Source organism: Aptenodytes forsteri, unplaced genomic scaffold (assembly GCF_000699145.1).
Source record: "Aptenodytes forsteri isolate BGI_AS27 unplaced genomic scaffold, ASM69914v1 Scaffold193, whole genome shotgun sequence".
NCBI classification, from domain to species: Eukaryota; Metazoa; Chordata; class Aves; order Sphenisciformes; family Spheniscidae; genus Aptenodytes; species Aptenodytes forsteri.
Genome location: NW_008795405.1, coordinates 4,818,452 through 4,833,348, shown reverse-complemented (window position 1 = coordinate 4,833,348; position 14,897 = coordinate 4,818,452). Strand labels below are relative to the sequence as shown.

At 40.9% G+C, this 14,897-nt stretch overlaps 1 protein-coding gene across 3 annotated transcripts; it reads left to right on the top strand.

The window, feature by feature from the left end:
• The first annotated feature begins 1,241 nt into the window (after positions 1 to 1,241).
• On the top strand, positions 1,242 to 14,421 carry DIO2 (iodothyronine deiodinase 2). 3 transcript variants are annotated; one of them, XM_009280749.1, is made up of 2 exons: positions 1,242 to 1,463; positions 12,798 to 14,421. In XM_009280749.1, exons 1-2 carry the CDS (start codon positions 1,242 to 1,244, stop codon positions 13,413 to 13,415), a joined length of 840 nt encoding a protein of 279 aa, XP_009279024.2. In that variant the 3' UTR covers positions 13,416 to 14,421. The 3 variants fall into 3 exon arrangements, with proteins under 3 accessions (XP_009279024.2, XP_019328022.1, XP_019328023.1); XM_019472477.1 differs by having other exon boundaries at positions 12,798 to 13,370; XM_019472478.1 differs by having other exon boundaries at positions 1,242 to 1,386; positions 12,798 to 12,941.
• Positions 14,422 to 14,897: the final 476 nt, after the last annotated feature.

The window sequence follows — 14,897 nt, the reverse complement described above, 5'->3', positions numbered from 1 at the left end:
CTTTAGCTTAAAAACCCCAAATCCTTCAAAAACTTTTTTTTCCTCTCTTTCTTTTCTTCTTCTCTTACATATCAGTAGATGAAGTCACTGCTGGGTGTTTACTTATGTTTCCTTAAATACCAAGAAGACAACAAAGGATATTTAAACACTATACATGTTGTACTTCATGGAGGTGGGAGGAAAATGTATGGAAATGTGCCGTTTCTTGGGATGCATCAACTCACACACCTTCCTGGAAAAGACAAAAGGGCAAAGGAAAAAAAACAGCCATGAGAAAAAAACACATTGACAACAGAAGCCTGCATTGCTGTGTCACCTTCATGTCATATGAAAATACTTTTTCCAAAATCTGAAAGCATTTCATAAGAGCAGTCAGAAGCATATTGTTTTTTTTCTTTTTCCTTTTCAAAGCAAAGCAAAGTTCCACCCTTGCTGTCTGTCTCTCTTTTTTCTCCTCTCTCTTAAAAAAAAAAAAAAAGCAGTTTTGAGAATTTCATTTTTCTATTCACTGCAGTACTGGCCAAAGTAAAGCCCTCTTTTACATTGACGTCAAGATCTTTACTAAGATTAGGGTTTCATTTCTCTATTGCAGCAATTAGCTAGGGAATGTATAAAAGGCTTCAGGGAAGCAAGCTAGGACTCTAGAGGGGAAAGCACTTTGCACCATAGGCAGATAGCAAGAGAGAGGGCGAGAGGAGGAAGGCAGGAATACAGAGAGGCGGGGTGGGGGGGTGGAGGGAGAGAGGGAAAGAGGGAGGGAGGAAGGAAGGAACAGAAAGTTTATGTACATAAACCTTTTTTAAAAAAAGTATTGTTGCACCTGGTAGCTAGCCTTACTGACACAGAAATGAGAGGTCTGTTCAGTGCTTAAATAGCTGAGAAACAATGGGATAGTGCAGGAAAGTTAACAATTAACAGTCTCAGCTTAAATTTTGTAACTGCAGGGAACTGGAGACACAGCTGTCTCTCTCTTCAACAAAATCAGGTCTCCTGGTTAAGGGAAGAATTTTTGTTAACATCTTAGTTTCTGAAAAATAGGCAGCTCCGAGTTGAATGAGTATCATGCAGTTATGGTTTTAACCAGCCTGCTCATATTTAACTATCTCTGCTCACTTTAAAGAGAGCAGCTGAGAGAGGGGTAACGAGGCTTCTGAAATGCTTTTTAATTTACTTTTTTAAATGAGGGTAGAGAGCAAAAAAGGGAGCTGAAGGCACCCGGCTGAAGAGAAGCAGCAAGGAAGATGGGTCTGCTAAGTGTGGATTTGCTGATCACGCTTCAGATCTTGCCGGTCTTTTTCTCCAATTGCCTCTTCCTTGCGCTGTATGACTCTGTGATCCTCCTGAAGCACATGCTGCTATTTCTGAGCCGGTCTAAGTCTGGGCGCGGTGAGCGGCGGAGGATGCTGACCTCGGAGGGGCTGCGCTGTGTCTGGAACAGCTTCCTCCTGGACGCCTACAAGCAGGTGGGTACAGGGGGATGGGGACTGGCAGGTTGGGGTGGGTAAGCTGTGATGAACATCCCTGTTGTCAACGGAGAAGGGAAGGGAATGACTGTGCGGTGCGGACTATCTCCTATTTGATGTTAAGTTTGACGGGAGAGGTATAAGGTGAAAGGAGCAGTACTTTTAAGTCGGGGCTAGGGGTTCACGAGGTTCAGGAGCTGCTCTCTCTGCTCTGCCACTAACTTTCTGTGCGGCCATGGCCATGTCGCTTTAACTGTGCCTCAGTTTCCCCACCAGTACGAATAATAATTTTCATGTTTATAAAGTATTTCCAGATCTTCCTATAAGAATAACTGTAAAGTGCTCTAGATGTTTTCACAGCTGTTGTTTAATTGTTTACCATGTGAGATCCTCGGAGATTATACAAAGACCGCATCTTCAGATAGAGCTCTGCATAGATAGATGTCATCTATGTAACATAGATAGAATTGTTTTAATTAGGGTAAAAGATAGAAATGAACCTTTGTCATTACACTGGCATTTTCTGTTACTCATATGTTAATTTTTATATTGGAGGAAGCATCCAGGTAATAGTAAAACTGGGCACAGAGTGAAACAGCGAGCCTTTTTTCTTCATGAAAGCAGTGACAGAGGGATATGTCTGAGATTAAAAATGAACTTGACTAGCTGAGGAACAGCTGTCTGGTGATTGAAATTAATAAAGCTAATAACAGTTACGCAACATCTACTTTTTTGTTTCCTTTTAAGTTTTGTAGAAATATTACCTAGTGGTACTGCCCAGGTCTCATGAGGTAGTTATAGTTCCCTTTTATAGACTGAAAAGGTGGACCCAAAAAGATGAAATTTCTTGCACAGGCCACCCAGTTAGTAGGTAGAAGAACAGGATTCAGAGCTCTGTGGCTTCCAAAACAGTGCGTAGTCTGTTAATGTGTTGTCTTATTTAGATCATCTTATTTAACATACCCCATGTGATGTCATGAGGTCATAGGGGTCCTATCCAAACGATAGCTCTGCATTTTCTGAAATACTTCTTTTTCTGTGGCCTTCCCCCCAGTTCCCTTTCGCTCCCCCACAATAGCTTTTGTATTTGCTCTTACCTAGAGATGTGAAGAGCTGGTGGTGTTGGTGTTTGCTGGCTTTGTGATATGGAATACAAGCTGCTTAGCCTGAAACCCAAGCCACAGGGACATTAATTTTCAGTGTAAGACACATATAAATAACATTAGCTTTTGCCAAATGGGTCAACCTCTTACTGCCACCCTAGGAATCAGCCAGCTGGCTACCCAAATAAAGTAATGCTGAATGAAGCTGACTATTCTCCTAGCTCTTCTAGTTTCTGGTTTTAGTCTCTTCACAGACATTAAGTAAGTAAATATTACAGTGGCCTTGTTAAATGGGCGGTGAACACAATTGTTCCCATTTTACAGACAAGGCAAGGCAGGACAGTTAACACATGACTTGGTCAAGGCTCCAGTGGAAGTTGGTAGGGTGGCTCTGAGACAGCCAAGTTTCCAGTTCCCACATTTGCAACCTGTATGTAGCCCAGGGTCTGGAGGAGGTGTGGAGCTGTAAGGAACCTTATATCCATGAGATATTTTCAATCTCATTTTGCTTAAATAACAGAAAATGATTTAAAATAAAAGATGTCACATGCCTTTCTGTACTTTCCAAAGTCATACTTTGCCTTTTTCTCAGTACTGTTGATGTCAACCATGGAAGGTACAGGGAGGATGACTGTGTGCTATTTTTGGTGTTTGCAATGAAACTCATACCTTGAACTTTGGTAATTAAAAACTCTCCCTTATCACCATTAAATGACCTAGGTTGTTCAGGTCAATCAGGCTTTAAGGTCCCTAGAATGAATTCTGGGCCTCAATGAACTCAGCAGAAAAATGCATGTAAACATAACCAAATTTTATCACCTTGTTCCAAAAAGGGGAAAAAAATCCATTCATGCCAGCTATCCTTAAGATGAAACTAACTGACCAACAATTCATGAAAAGACTCTGTTTTTCTTAATAGAATTATGGGCCATAAGGACAGAAGATCACGGAAACCCCTGACTATCACAGAAAGGTAGATAAGTGTAGAAGTCGAATTATAGAGGGGACACAATAAACTGAGGAGCAGTATCAGGAGAAGAGTCATCAGCTCCACAACAGAGGAGAATCTTCTGCTGTTTCTGTAAGGAAGAGAAAGAAAAAAAGTTTCAGCTGGAAAGCTGTACTGGTAGAGCTGAAAAAATTTGAAATATACCCTGCTTTGTGGCATGTTTCAAAAGCATGAGAAATAGTGAAATATGTTAAAGACTGTCCCACGAAGCATCTTTTTCCTTAAATCATCTTTTTCTAAATCTTGAATAGGACTGCCCAGTTGTGATATCTTAATCTTAGCCAATTGGTGAGGGTAGGAAATGAAAATATTATGGAATCAGGGTACTAAACAGCATGGCAAAATGCAGTCAATATCATAACCGTGATTGCTTATTGCTCCAATTTGCTAGTTGAAGCCAGGTATTAGCAAAGTACTTAAGCAGGTGCTTAAGCTCATTCCATTGAGGAGTGTTTATGAGATAATCACCATTTTTCAGCTAGAATAGCAGAATTGCAGATGTCTGAGATAAACCAAAGCTAGACTGCCAGTTAGCAGAAGACTGGATTAGAGCAGTAACTATGCTTGGTTTTACTGTGTGTTGTGTCACTTACACAGAACTCTTCCTGAGTACGTTTCATAACGTTTTTCACAAAAGTACTTGATGTAAAATTTCTATTCATGGAAAAATTTACTGGAAGCCATTCCAGAAAAACTCTGTGGGTAGATACTAGATTCCGGATTAAAGTAAATTTATTACAAGAAAGGAGCTCTGCCTTGAAAGCACACAGACTGTCCCAGAATTAAGTGATTTTGTTTCAAGACTAGTGTGTGTGTACAAGAGATGATCTTGGAATAGTTAAAGTAGAGTGTATTTGATAATAGCTATTCTGATGCATTTTCCCTTCTAGAAAAACTCTTGAATATCTTGCCCAAATTTCAACTTGCTTTTGTTCTGCTTTTTGTTGTTATTAAGTATTATTGCACATGACTTCTTGGTTAGGACAATTATTTCATAGGCAAGATTACCTAGCAACAGTTGAAGACTTTAACATCCTCAGTGGGGAAGCAATGCAGTTTGTTGTATTGTATATAAAGTATATTCAGTATTCTTTTTTATTGGAACATTCCATATGACTTGTTTTCGCCACATTTTACAGTCCCACTGGAATCAAAATGATTGATCTTTTGTTTATTTTTATTTTCCTATGTAAATTTTATCAATTATTAATATATTTCTTTTTATTTCCTTAGCTCTGAGATCAGTATCTGTCACATTCAGTGTTGATATTGTCTACACTGCACCAGCTCTGTGATTTATAGAACATCTTCCTCCTGTTCATTTCCGAGAGGCAAGCGTGTCTTACATTACAGCAAGGGAGTCTTTAGGACCAGATTAATTGTCACAACAGAGATAAATAGAGCTAGTAGTCAAGTTGCATTAACTTTATATAATTGAAAGAGTGCAACTATTTTATTTAAATGTTATTTTTCTAATTTACTGTTGTGCTCTGTTTACCTACAGAAATGAGTGGATTGAATCCTGAAGAGCAAATCATGTATGTATGTGTGTGTAGGTATTTACACTTTCCTATGTGTTTGTATGTATACAGATATATATACGTGTGTGTATCTGTCTATATATATGTACATACATATACGTATATGTGTGTATAAATGCAAAAATACACACACAGGCATACATAATCTACTCTTGCAGGAGTCAGCTCTCTCATTTCTCTGTATATGCATACACATATATATGTGTATGTATACATATGTATAAATATGAAGGCAACCACACCTACTGATAAAAGAGAAAAAACAAATGAGATTTTTGGGAGGGTGTTAGTATGCCTTCTGCATGATTTATATAGTCCATCTGTACAAATGCCAGTGAGGTGTTTGTTTTAGCCCACAGCATGTATACTGAATGTGTCACATACCTTACAGAAATCTAGAGAAAAAGCTAGAGAAGTTTTGAAAAAAACATTGTATTTACTTTTAAAAGCTTTTTTTTACCTGCCAAGTTCCATGCTTTATTTAGTATTGGGATGAATCCGCTTTCTAAGACTCCAAAGGTGAGAAATTGTTATCTAAAATGCTTTTTAAATGGGTACAAAAAAGGTTGCAGCCATTAGCAGTGCCCAGCGGTGAGGCCTCATGCTGGGAGCTTTTCCAGTGCTAGATGCAAGCTTTGCGTTTCAGCAATGCAGAGCTACCGTTCCTGGTCTCCAGTAGAGAGCTGTAAGGTTATCCTAGAGGAAATCCTCCCTGTTCTCCGCCTCACTGCAGGGCAATTAGGGTGAAGACCTTAATGGCATCTCCCTGAAGCAGCCAAACGCGTAGGAATGCTGTGGTGCACCTATTGGGTTAACATGCACGTATGCTTATATGCACATGTGTGTAAATGTACTTTACAGCCCTCAGAAGGATGCTGGCATCTCAAGCAATGGATGGTGATGGGTGTGTGTATGTTCTTGTACAGCTTTTTACTGTCTTTAGAACGGGCCAGCAGCAAGCTCTGGCATGACGGATCCAGCATGGAGGGAACGGTTGGCACAGGATCCCAGCTTCACAGCATAGGCCCAGCTCTGGATGTAGCAGCGAGTAGACTGGTTCAGTAAACACCCAGTGGGATTTTCCTGAGATTTCAGGGAGGCACAATTAAATTACCTTTGGCTACTTCTGCCTGCCTGATAGGTACATCATTTATTCCTAAAATAAATCAGTATGCAAAGCAGGACAGCCCGAAAACTGTCATGTTAAGTGCATGCTGCACAGCATTATCACAAAGCTATATGTGAAAGTAATATAACGGCATGATCCTTTACCTGCTGTTTGGCTGTCCAGTAACTCTTTGCTTTTTGGGGAAATCTTTTAAAGGTTGGAACAAAGACATAATCTCTATACTCATTATTTGTATTTATTTTGTCTAGTAAGGTAAGGAAGTGTCTCTCTCTCCATTTGACAGTGATAAAAGGAATTTGTGAAAGAGAGCGTGTTGTATAGTTTCAGGATTTTGAACTAGACATTGTGTGGTATTAAAAATATTTTCTTGGTTTTACAAAGTTCAGCCTTAGCAGAATTTGCAAATGAAAACAATCTTGAAAGAGGTGAGAAAAACAAAGCAAAACCACAATTAAAACCTTTCCTGCAGTGTTTGGAACGTAAATTCAACAGGATTTGGGCTTGTCATTGTCATTATTATTAAAACATTGACATTATTATTAATATATATATTAATATATTATTAATATATACTCAATATATTAGATTGGACCAACCTAGACCAGGGACCCATTGTACTAGGCAGTGTCCTAAACAAGAGGAGCAGACAGTTTGTCCCATGGAGCTTACAGTTCAAACATTCAAGACAGACAAAGGGTAAGAAAAGGAATATGACGACTCCTATCCCACATGGGGTCTCATCCTACCTGTTTCATTTTGTGGATCTAACTTCAGTTCTTCCACACCACCTCTTTGCAGTCTTCCATTTTCACCCTTATGTGTGAAAAACTGACTGAAAGGACTGCTTGCCTTTTTGTCAAACCCTTGTGAAAACCCCCTTCAGCTGTGGTAGACAGAAAATTAGCTAATGCGCCCCAGCTCTGCCTCTCCGACAAAACCACCACTGTTTATTCATACAGTGCTAAAGCTGAGTAAAAAAAACAATAATAAAAAAAGAAATTCCAAATTAACTTCAAATGTCCTCCAGGTGCTGACTAACAAAGACTGGTGAAGGCCTCTGTCACCTGTAGGTAGAGTTCACAAGGGCAGCCAGTGGCTCAGAGGCCATGATGTTGTAGGTCATGCTCCCATCTTGAGGGAAACATAAGCCCTTAAGCAGCTTGCTGTAGGCTCCCCAGTCAGAGGAACTAAAATTATCCATTTTCTTTTATAAGAGTGCAAGGCAAAAGGCTCCTTTATGCTTTCCCTTTGCCATGCATGCTCATTTGTGGGACTGGCAGTTTTTAAGTAAAGAGAGCAGCATTTGACTAGTTATTTTTGTCTGGACTGTGCCCTTTTAATTTGTCTCCCACTTCCTTCCCTAGGCTTCACACACCTGATCCTAAATAAAAGACTGGGAGAACTTGAGTCAGTTCCACTCTGCTCTCCAAATCAAGTAATCGAGTCTCTTAAAGCAAGCTGCCACCTCCCCATGACAAATGAAGAGCTCCCGTACACTACTCCAGACAAGGGCCTCCTGTAATTTTTATCCACTGCACAACTCTGGGTCCTGTAAATAAAGAAAACAACAACAAAAAAAATTTGTATAATTCTCCAGCCAGAGTCTGATTATAATTTGGATGAAACACTGAGAAATATCGGGCTGTTCAGAGGCTATATTTAGCTGAATGGGATCAAATCAAATCAAAGCAGAGAATTTGAAAAGGAGCAAAAAGCTCCAGGGATTCAGTTCATTACCAATTGCTGGACTGCAGTCCCAAACACAGCATGTCCATATTTAAATGGCTAATATCACAGACTGCTAATTGTCTGGCAACACCTATTTTCTTTAGGGGGTTGACACAGCCTGATGAGTCTGCCAAAATGTTTGAAAATCCCTCATGCAGGGAATGAAAGCTGTATTCCAGTACACAGGATCCCAGGAGGGTTATGCTAAAGCTGATAAAAGCAAAATGAGAAAAAAAAGAAGGTAAATGAGGAGGTGATGTTTTGTCTGTAGGACCTTTCCTAGTCCTCATGGAGAATGTACAACAAAGTTAGCAGTATGTGCTATTTCTAGCCTGTAGTTTATGAATAGGGCTTTCTTTCCCACTCCTAAGTCTCCTTCATTTTGCAGTCTGCGTGCTAAAGCATCAGCAACGTTGTTCCCTTTTCACTCTGCGTGCAGACTCGGAGAAGGAGATGCAGTACCAAGGCTGCCAAGCAAACACAAAATTTGCACAAATGATGCAAGTCACTGCTTTGGTGTCAGGCTGGTGCTTGCTCTTGCTGATGGCCAGGCTGGCTCTCAGATTTGGTTGGCCTACCTTGTGTGTCCCATGCAGACTGCGTGGGAGGGGGTGCCTGCGCGCTGCCCCGGTTTCCACCTCATCCAGAAGGCTGGCACCGAATGCACAATATTCATGCACATAAGTACGTGATTACAGAAATGCTGGATCGCGTGTGAGGGGAATTTTGCTAGTTTGTTTCTCAGAATTTATATTTTGCCTGCCTTTGTGTAAGATTTCAAAAGTGGTTTGGCTGAATACATGGGGTTTTTTGTTTGTTTTCTCATTGCATTGATTTTCTTTTCCAAGAGCTATTTTTTCTTTCAATAAATAACAACAAAGAAGACAGCCAAGGCCTACAATGCAGATGATCAGCAAGGATGATATTGTCATCCTGTGTCAATCAGTTCCCGAGCCTGGTGAAATAAAGAGTTCCTTTGGGAACGTCAGTGCTTCATCAAGACCAATTAGTGGAGATGCCGCTGCTTATGTTTAAGCATTAACGACTGGGCAGGGCTGCTTTTTGGAGTGCCTGACACTGGCATGGAACAAGGCACCGACCTAATTACTCCTCTGCAAGAGCAGAAAATGCCTTGTGAATGCCTGCTTGGCAAGGATGTCTCATTAAGGGGAAAAACCCCAACACAAGCACTCCTAGAAACAAAAATTAAAATGATAGGTAACCTGCGGCCATGAGACTTACTTCGTGGCTGTGGGAAATGAAGAGAAACTGCTATAAGGTGACATAGGGCATATTTGTACTTTATTTCCTAAATCCATCTATTTTTTGGCCAATAAGGAGTATGAGAGACAGAATGCAAACTTGAATTGTTGGAGAATAGTGAAATACATTGCCACCCTTGGTATCAATGTTAAATAGTACTTGAAGGGCATTCCCATGCTGGTGTTCGATGGGAGTTTTGTTAGTGTGTTCCTTCAGGGTTTGCAAACTCACCCAGGAAAAGATGGTTTGGTAGACCTGAGTGAAGAGTTGGTAATGAGGAGCTTAGCCTTTCTTTCTGCTTAAATATGATCAAGAGGCAGACTGTGGTTTCCCAGGTCAAGAGTGTTGGTTAGAGTATTTTCAGTCATAATAGTTTTATTAAAATAAAACCAGAAGAGTGAGGGGAAACAGCTGCTCAGATGTTTCTTGTCTCCTGAGCAGCTCTGTACATTGCTGAGTTTTAGTTGCTTCTGTTCTTTTAACCTTTATTTTTCTTCTCTGAAGAGTGCCAGCAAATATCAGAAATTCAAAGTGTGTTGCTTAATTGTGATTTATGAGATAAATCACATGTTATTACTTCTCTTCTTTGACTGGATGAGCGCACACTCCTAAATACTGAGGTCCATTATTCATCCAGGGAGTGGGTGCAGCACAGATACTTACATGTCAGGCTTTGCCCAAAAGGCACATTTTGGGCAAGCTAGCTCTGAAAAAGCATTTGCTTGGTAGCGCAAGAACAGTTAAGCTTTCTAGGTAAAGAGGGATCTAGTGTTTGTGCAGATGTTGTTTCTTGAGATGTGCCCTTTTTTGGTAGTTACCAACTTATCACAAAATGCTGAGTTGTCTAGCTGGCTTATGGATTGAATGCAGCCCTCAGGATGATTATATGGCTGCCACATGATCTTGACCCGTGTATTTCTTTGCTCAAGTCTGGCCCTTTACCTTACTCACTCCTGCTTTGCCTATCTTACTGCACAGAATGGCAGAGAGAAATGAGGTGTTCAACAGCCGCACAGAAGAATACCTACTACCTGCTAAGGTGTAGGTGGCCTGTAGTAGCACTTCTTAAACACTGCAAGATGCTTAATGCTACTTCTTAAATGCTACAGCCTGAGTCTCTGAGCCTGCCTCTCTCCAGATAGATCCTTTCTTCTCAAAAACTGGGACACAGCTCTTTTCCTTCCTTGAGTCCAACAGACAGCCCGCTCACACAGCAGGTCCTAAACTCAGCTATTGCAAACCTTGCTTGCTTTCAAAGGCAAATGAGCACAAGGCTTTTTTTTTTAACTGCTACCAGGGCTCTAGCAGATAGCAATGCTGCAGATGTAGGTTTACGGGGAGGGGGGCCACAAGGGGCTGTGCTTTCCTGGGGCATCATTTTCTTCCCTTGCCTCTGGTGCAGCTACAGCTGCACATCCCCTGCTTCCAGTGGTGTGATCACCACGTGCTTGGCCTGGAGAGATTTATGGGTCTCGGGCAGTCTTTCTTTCTGTGGCTTTCTTCCTTGCTGATCTCTGAGTGCATGATGGCATAGTTGTGTCTCAATTTGCCCCATAGAAAATAGTCAAAATGATGTTTATATCATGTGCCAACATGCTGTGAGACCTTCTCATGTAGCTGTGAAGTCTGGTAGCTTTAAGGGCAGTGTCTTACAAACTTTGCTTTGGTTAGAGTCTTGCTTCTATTGCTATTCTGATGAAATAATGCTGAGTTATGAATAACTGTAGATTTGTTCAAGGTAGTCAGGTTTCTTAGGGAGAAATGGAGGATCCAGTATCTACAACATACTTGCCTCTGGATCTGTGTGCAGCAGTAATCACATCAGTTAAGTATTCAGCTGTTAACTCAGCTTCTTACTGTATCTGACTCACCAGCATACCCTATAATGTAATGTAGACTAGAAGTGCATCAAAAATCAGTTATTTACTCAGTTTTTACACAGTTCTCATTCAGCGTTAACGTCTATTGACTTCAGTTGGGTGTAGCTTCAGAAATAAATAAATAAAATATGAAAGACTTCAGAATTTGGCCCTGTATGTTTCCTTCAAAGCAACACTTCTGAACATAATCAAATAGACAGAAGACAGAGAGAGATAGAAAGAGTCAGGGAAATACAAAAGGATAATTGCATTGTTGTACTAGAGCTTGATGTTAAAGGCAGATACATAGGAATTGCTGTGGCAGAGCTCATTAAAAACTAATTGTCTTATGTAATAATATTTTGTGGTTCTATAACAGTTATCAGCTGAGGATCTTGGAGCCCTCTGCAGGCTCCACCTTATTCTGGCAGTCCCTTCTGTGAGATGCTTATATTCTGTCTTTTTTCTATAGGCAGGGAAATAGAAACGGTCAGGCAAAATGACTTTTCCACAATTGCCTGTTGGGTCTGAGTTAGATCTGGGGTTAGAGCTGAGAACAGTTCGTTTTCACTTCATCCTACTTCAACCATCGTATAAACTTTCCCCTTTTCCTGCTGCTTTTTCCCCAATCGTCTTCTAGAGAAACATTGCAGTAGTAGGAAACGTGTCACTCAATTACTGATGAAATTACTGCGAAGTGGTTAGAAAACCCTTTGGAGAGAGCAGTCTTGGATGGTCCACTCTCAAAACAAAATGATTTATTGAGTGGGCGTCTGCAGAGATCTCTCTTGTGTTTGGTACTCTGAGTATTTTAATTCTTGGACTGCGGGGTGGAAGAGAATATACATGTATGAAACCTGCAAACCTCTCAAAATTGAGAGGCACTGCATGTGTTGTGAAGATCAGGAATACAATGCAGAATGACTCTGGAGAATTGGAAAAATGGCTTGAAATGTAGGATGCAGTTCAATGGGGTCAGGTGCAAAGCACCAAATTCAGGCTGGACTGATGAAGTACTCAAATCCATGATGGGGAGCAACTAGAAAGGCAGAAAAAAGGACCTAGGCGTTATAACTTCTCACTAGTTAACCCCTAGTCAACAGTCTACTGTTTTTCCAAAACAGTCATGAAGTTTTGTAAAAAAGCAAATATCTGGAATGTATAAACAGGTGTAGCCTGTGAGATACATGAAGTAATTGATTACTCTGAGAATTAGTGTAAACTCTTTTGAAGTTTTGAATACTGCTCTTCAAGGAAGATGTGAACCAAGTGGAGAGAACTCAGAGGATGGCAGTGAAAAAAAATCATGTCTAGAAAATTTGGCTCACAGAGAAAAGTTCGAAGAAATTGGAGGTAGTCTGTCTGAAAGCAGATAAGAGTCTCCAAATACATAAGGGTGGACAGGACTATGTGTGTAGTGGATAGGACAAGACAGATCTCAGATCAAATTTTCTAATAATAATGAAGTAGTATATCTGTCAGGAACACCACATTTCCATGCACTGTGAGTGGAGATGGACTAGATGAACTTTTTGAAGCTGCTGCTTTTGATGATTTGCTATATCCCCATGCTAGTGTCCATGCGGGTAGCTAGGTGTACTCTTTGAACAGGCGACTCTATTTATCTGAAGAGAGTAGTTATAAGGATACTGGACAAGCAAGTCACACTAACTTGCTATGTTTTAATTTGTTTTGCCGTCAGGTCAAACTGGGAGGAGAAGCCCCAAACTCCAGTGTAATCCACATAGCCAAGGGCAGTGATGGCAGCAGCAGCAGCTGGAAGAGTGTCGGTGGCAAGTGTGGAACCAAATGCCACCTTCTGGATTTTGCCAACTCCGAGCGGCCACTGGTGGTCAACTTTGGCTCAGCTACCTGACCACCGTTCACAAGCCAGCTGTCAGCCTTCAGCAAGCTGGTGGAGGAGTTCTCTGGTGTGGCTGACTTTCTGTTGGTCTACATCGATGAGGCTCACCCGTCAGATGGCTGGGCTGCCCCTGGAATCTCTCCTTCTTCATTTGAAGTTAAGAAACACAGGAACCAGGAAGACCGATGCGCAGCTGCTCACCAGCTCCTAGAGCGCTTTTCCTTGCCACCTCAGTGCCAAGTGGTGGCTGACTGCATGGACAACAATGCCAATGTGGCCTACGGGGTTTCATTTGAGCGAGTATGCATTGTGCAGAGACAAAAAATCGCCTACCTGGGAGGCAAAGGCCCCTTTTTCTACAATCTGCAGGAGGTTCGGCTTTGGCTGGAACAAAACTTCAGCAAAAGATGAAATCCATTCTCTAGAGAAGCTATGTCAACAGATGCATCCCTTTAAGGTGATGTAAAAGGGAAAAAAAAAAACATATGCTGGTTTGAATAAGGCCTTTCAGATGATTGCAGGAGAACACATTTGATAACAAGGTCAAATGAACGTTAACTAGGAAAAGAAAAAAAACAACAAAAAACTAACTCCACAGAAACATTATTGTATGAAAAAAATCCCACTCCTGTGCTTGCTATGGGACAGAAGAGGTAAAGAGGCTTCTGCGAAAAGGTGCTGCTGGCAAGCAGGAAGAGTGATGAGATAATACCTGTACCCCAGGAACCCGTCTCATGAAGTGTCGGCCCTGGGGTGAGCCAGAAGCATTGCTGCTTGGAAGTTAATCCATGGAAAGGCAACGTCGTGCATTTCATCAGAAACGCTTCTTTACCCTCCTGTGGCCAATGCAAGTGACCTGGGAGGAGCCAGGGGGCTTGCAATTACTTTGCATAGAAATGCAGGGGAGTGTGGCAATTGTCCTCTCTCCTAGAGATTTTATTGTTCAGAGACTACAGGAACCACCATGCAATGCATCGTGCAGGCAGATTGGCTGCTCAGATCAAGATGAAACATTGTGTGCTGGTGTTTGTACTCTCTAGGGATGCCTCTGCACAGCATATTAACTACGTAACTCTATCTATATGTTTGTATCCAGTATGCAGGCCTGTGCCTGCTGAGAAAGATGTTAAAATCTATGGAATTGGACCAAAAAGACAAAGGTGATCAAATAAGCCCATTACAATTTTAAAACTAAAAACCTGGACTATTTCTAACAAAACAGCGAGAACCATCTCGAGCGTGCATCACGAGACAAAACTCAGCTGATGCCAACCAACCCTCGGTTCTCAGAGCCGACAACACACGTTTATCAATATTCTTTGGTTCTCTTTTCTGTTTCTTTACCCGCCTCGATCTCTTTCTGTCTAGCAATAGGATTAAAGGTAATTTCATTTTTAGCTTTTTAAAAAATAACTTATTTCTCTCTTTTATTTTTATTTGAGATAATGACCTTACAGATGTATTTTGGGGATGAGGGAACTTATACACAACTTTACCTCATTGAAACGGAAACCTGTCCTGTCATTTATCCTGTTAAATGTAGTCATGCTGATTTTTGCTATCTTAGATATCTGCAACTAGTTTATAGCTACGTTAGTTTGTCTGGAAGTTAAGTTGTTTGCAGCCTCAGAATTGATTAGCTGCAGTTCTGCTATCAGATGAGGTGATAGTCTGTTCGTTTCACTCGTGTTCTCAAAAGCCTTCCCAGAGAAACAGGGAGGATAAATAGTGTGAATTCATGTGAATAAGTGGAAAAGATGGCAGAATTTTCATACGAATGGGTCTGAGGAATTATTAATTATGTTTAAAGAGATACTGTCAACTTAGAGTATACATTAAGTTCCAAAACTAAAATGATTTCATCAAGCCTGATGAAAAGGCAAGTTTACAATGAGCTAACCCATTAGAGCTGATAAATGAAAACCCATAGGGAGATGG

Coding starts and splice junctions, on each gene's coding strand:
- DIO2 (XM_019472478.1), top strand. CDS start 1,242: ATGGGTCTGCTAAGTGTGGATTTGCTGATCACGCTTCAGATCTTGCCG. Junction 1,387..12,797: donor CCGGTCTAAGTCTGGGCGCG/GTGAGCGGCGGA, acceptor TTTTGCCGTCAG/GTCAAACTGGGAGGAGAAGC.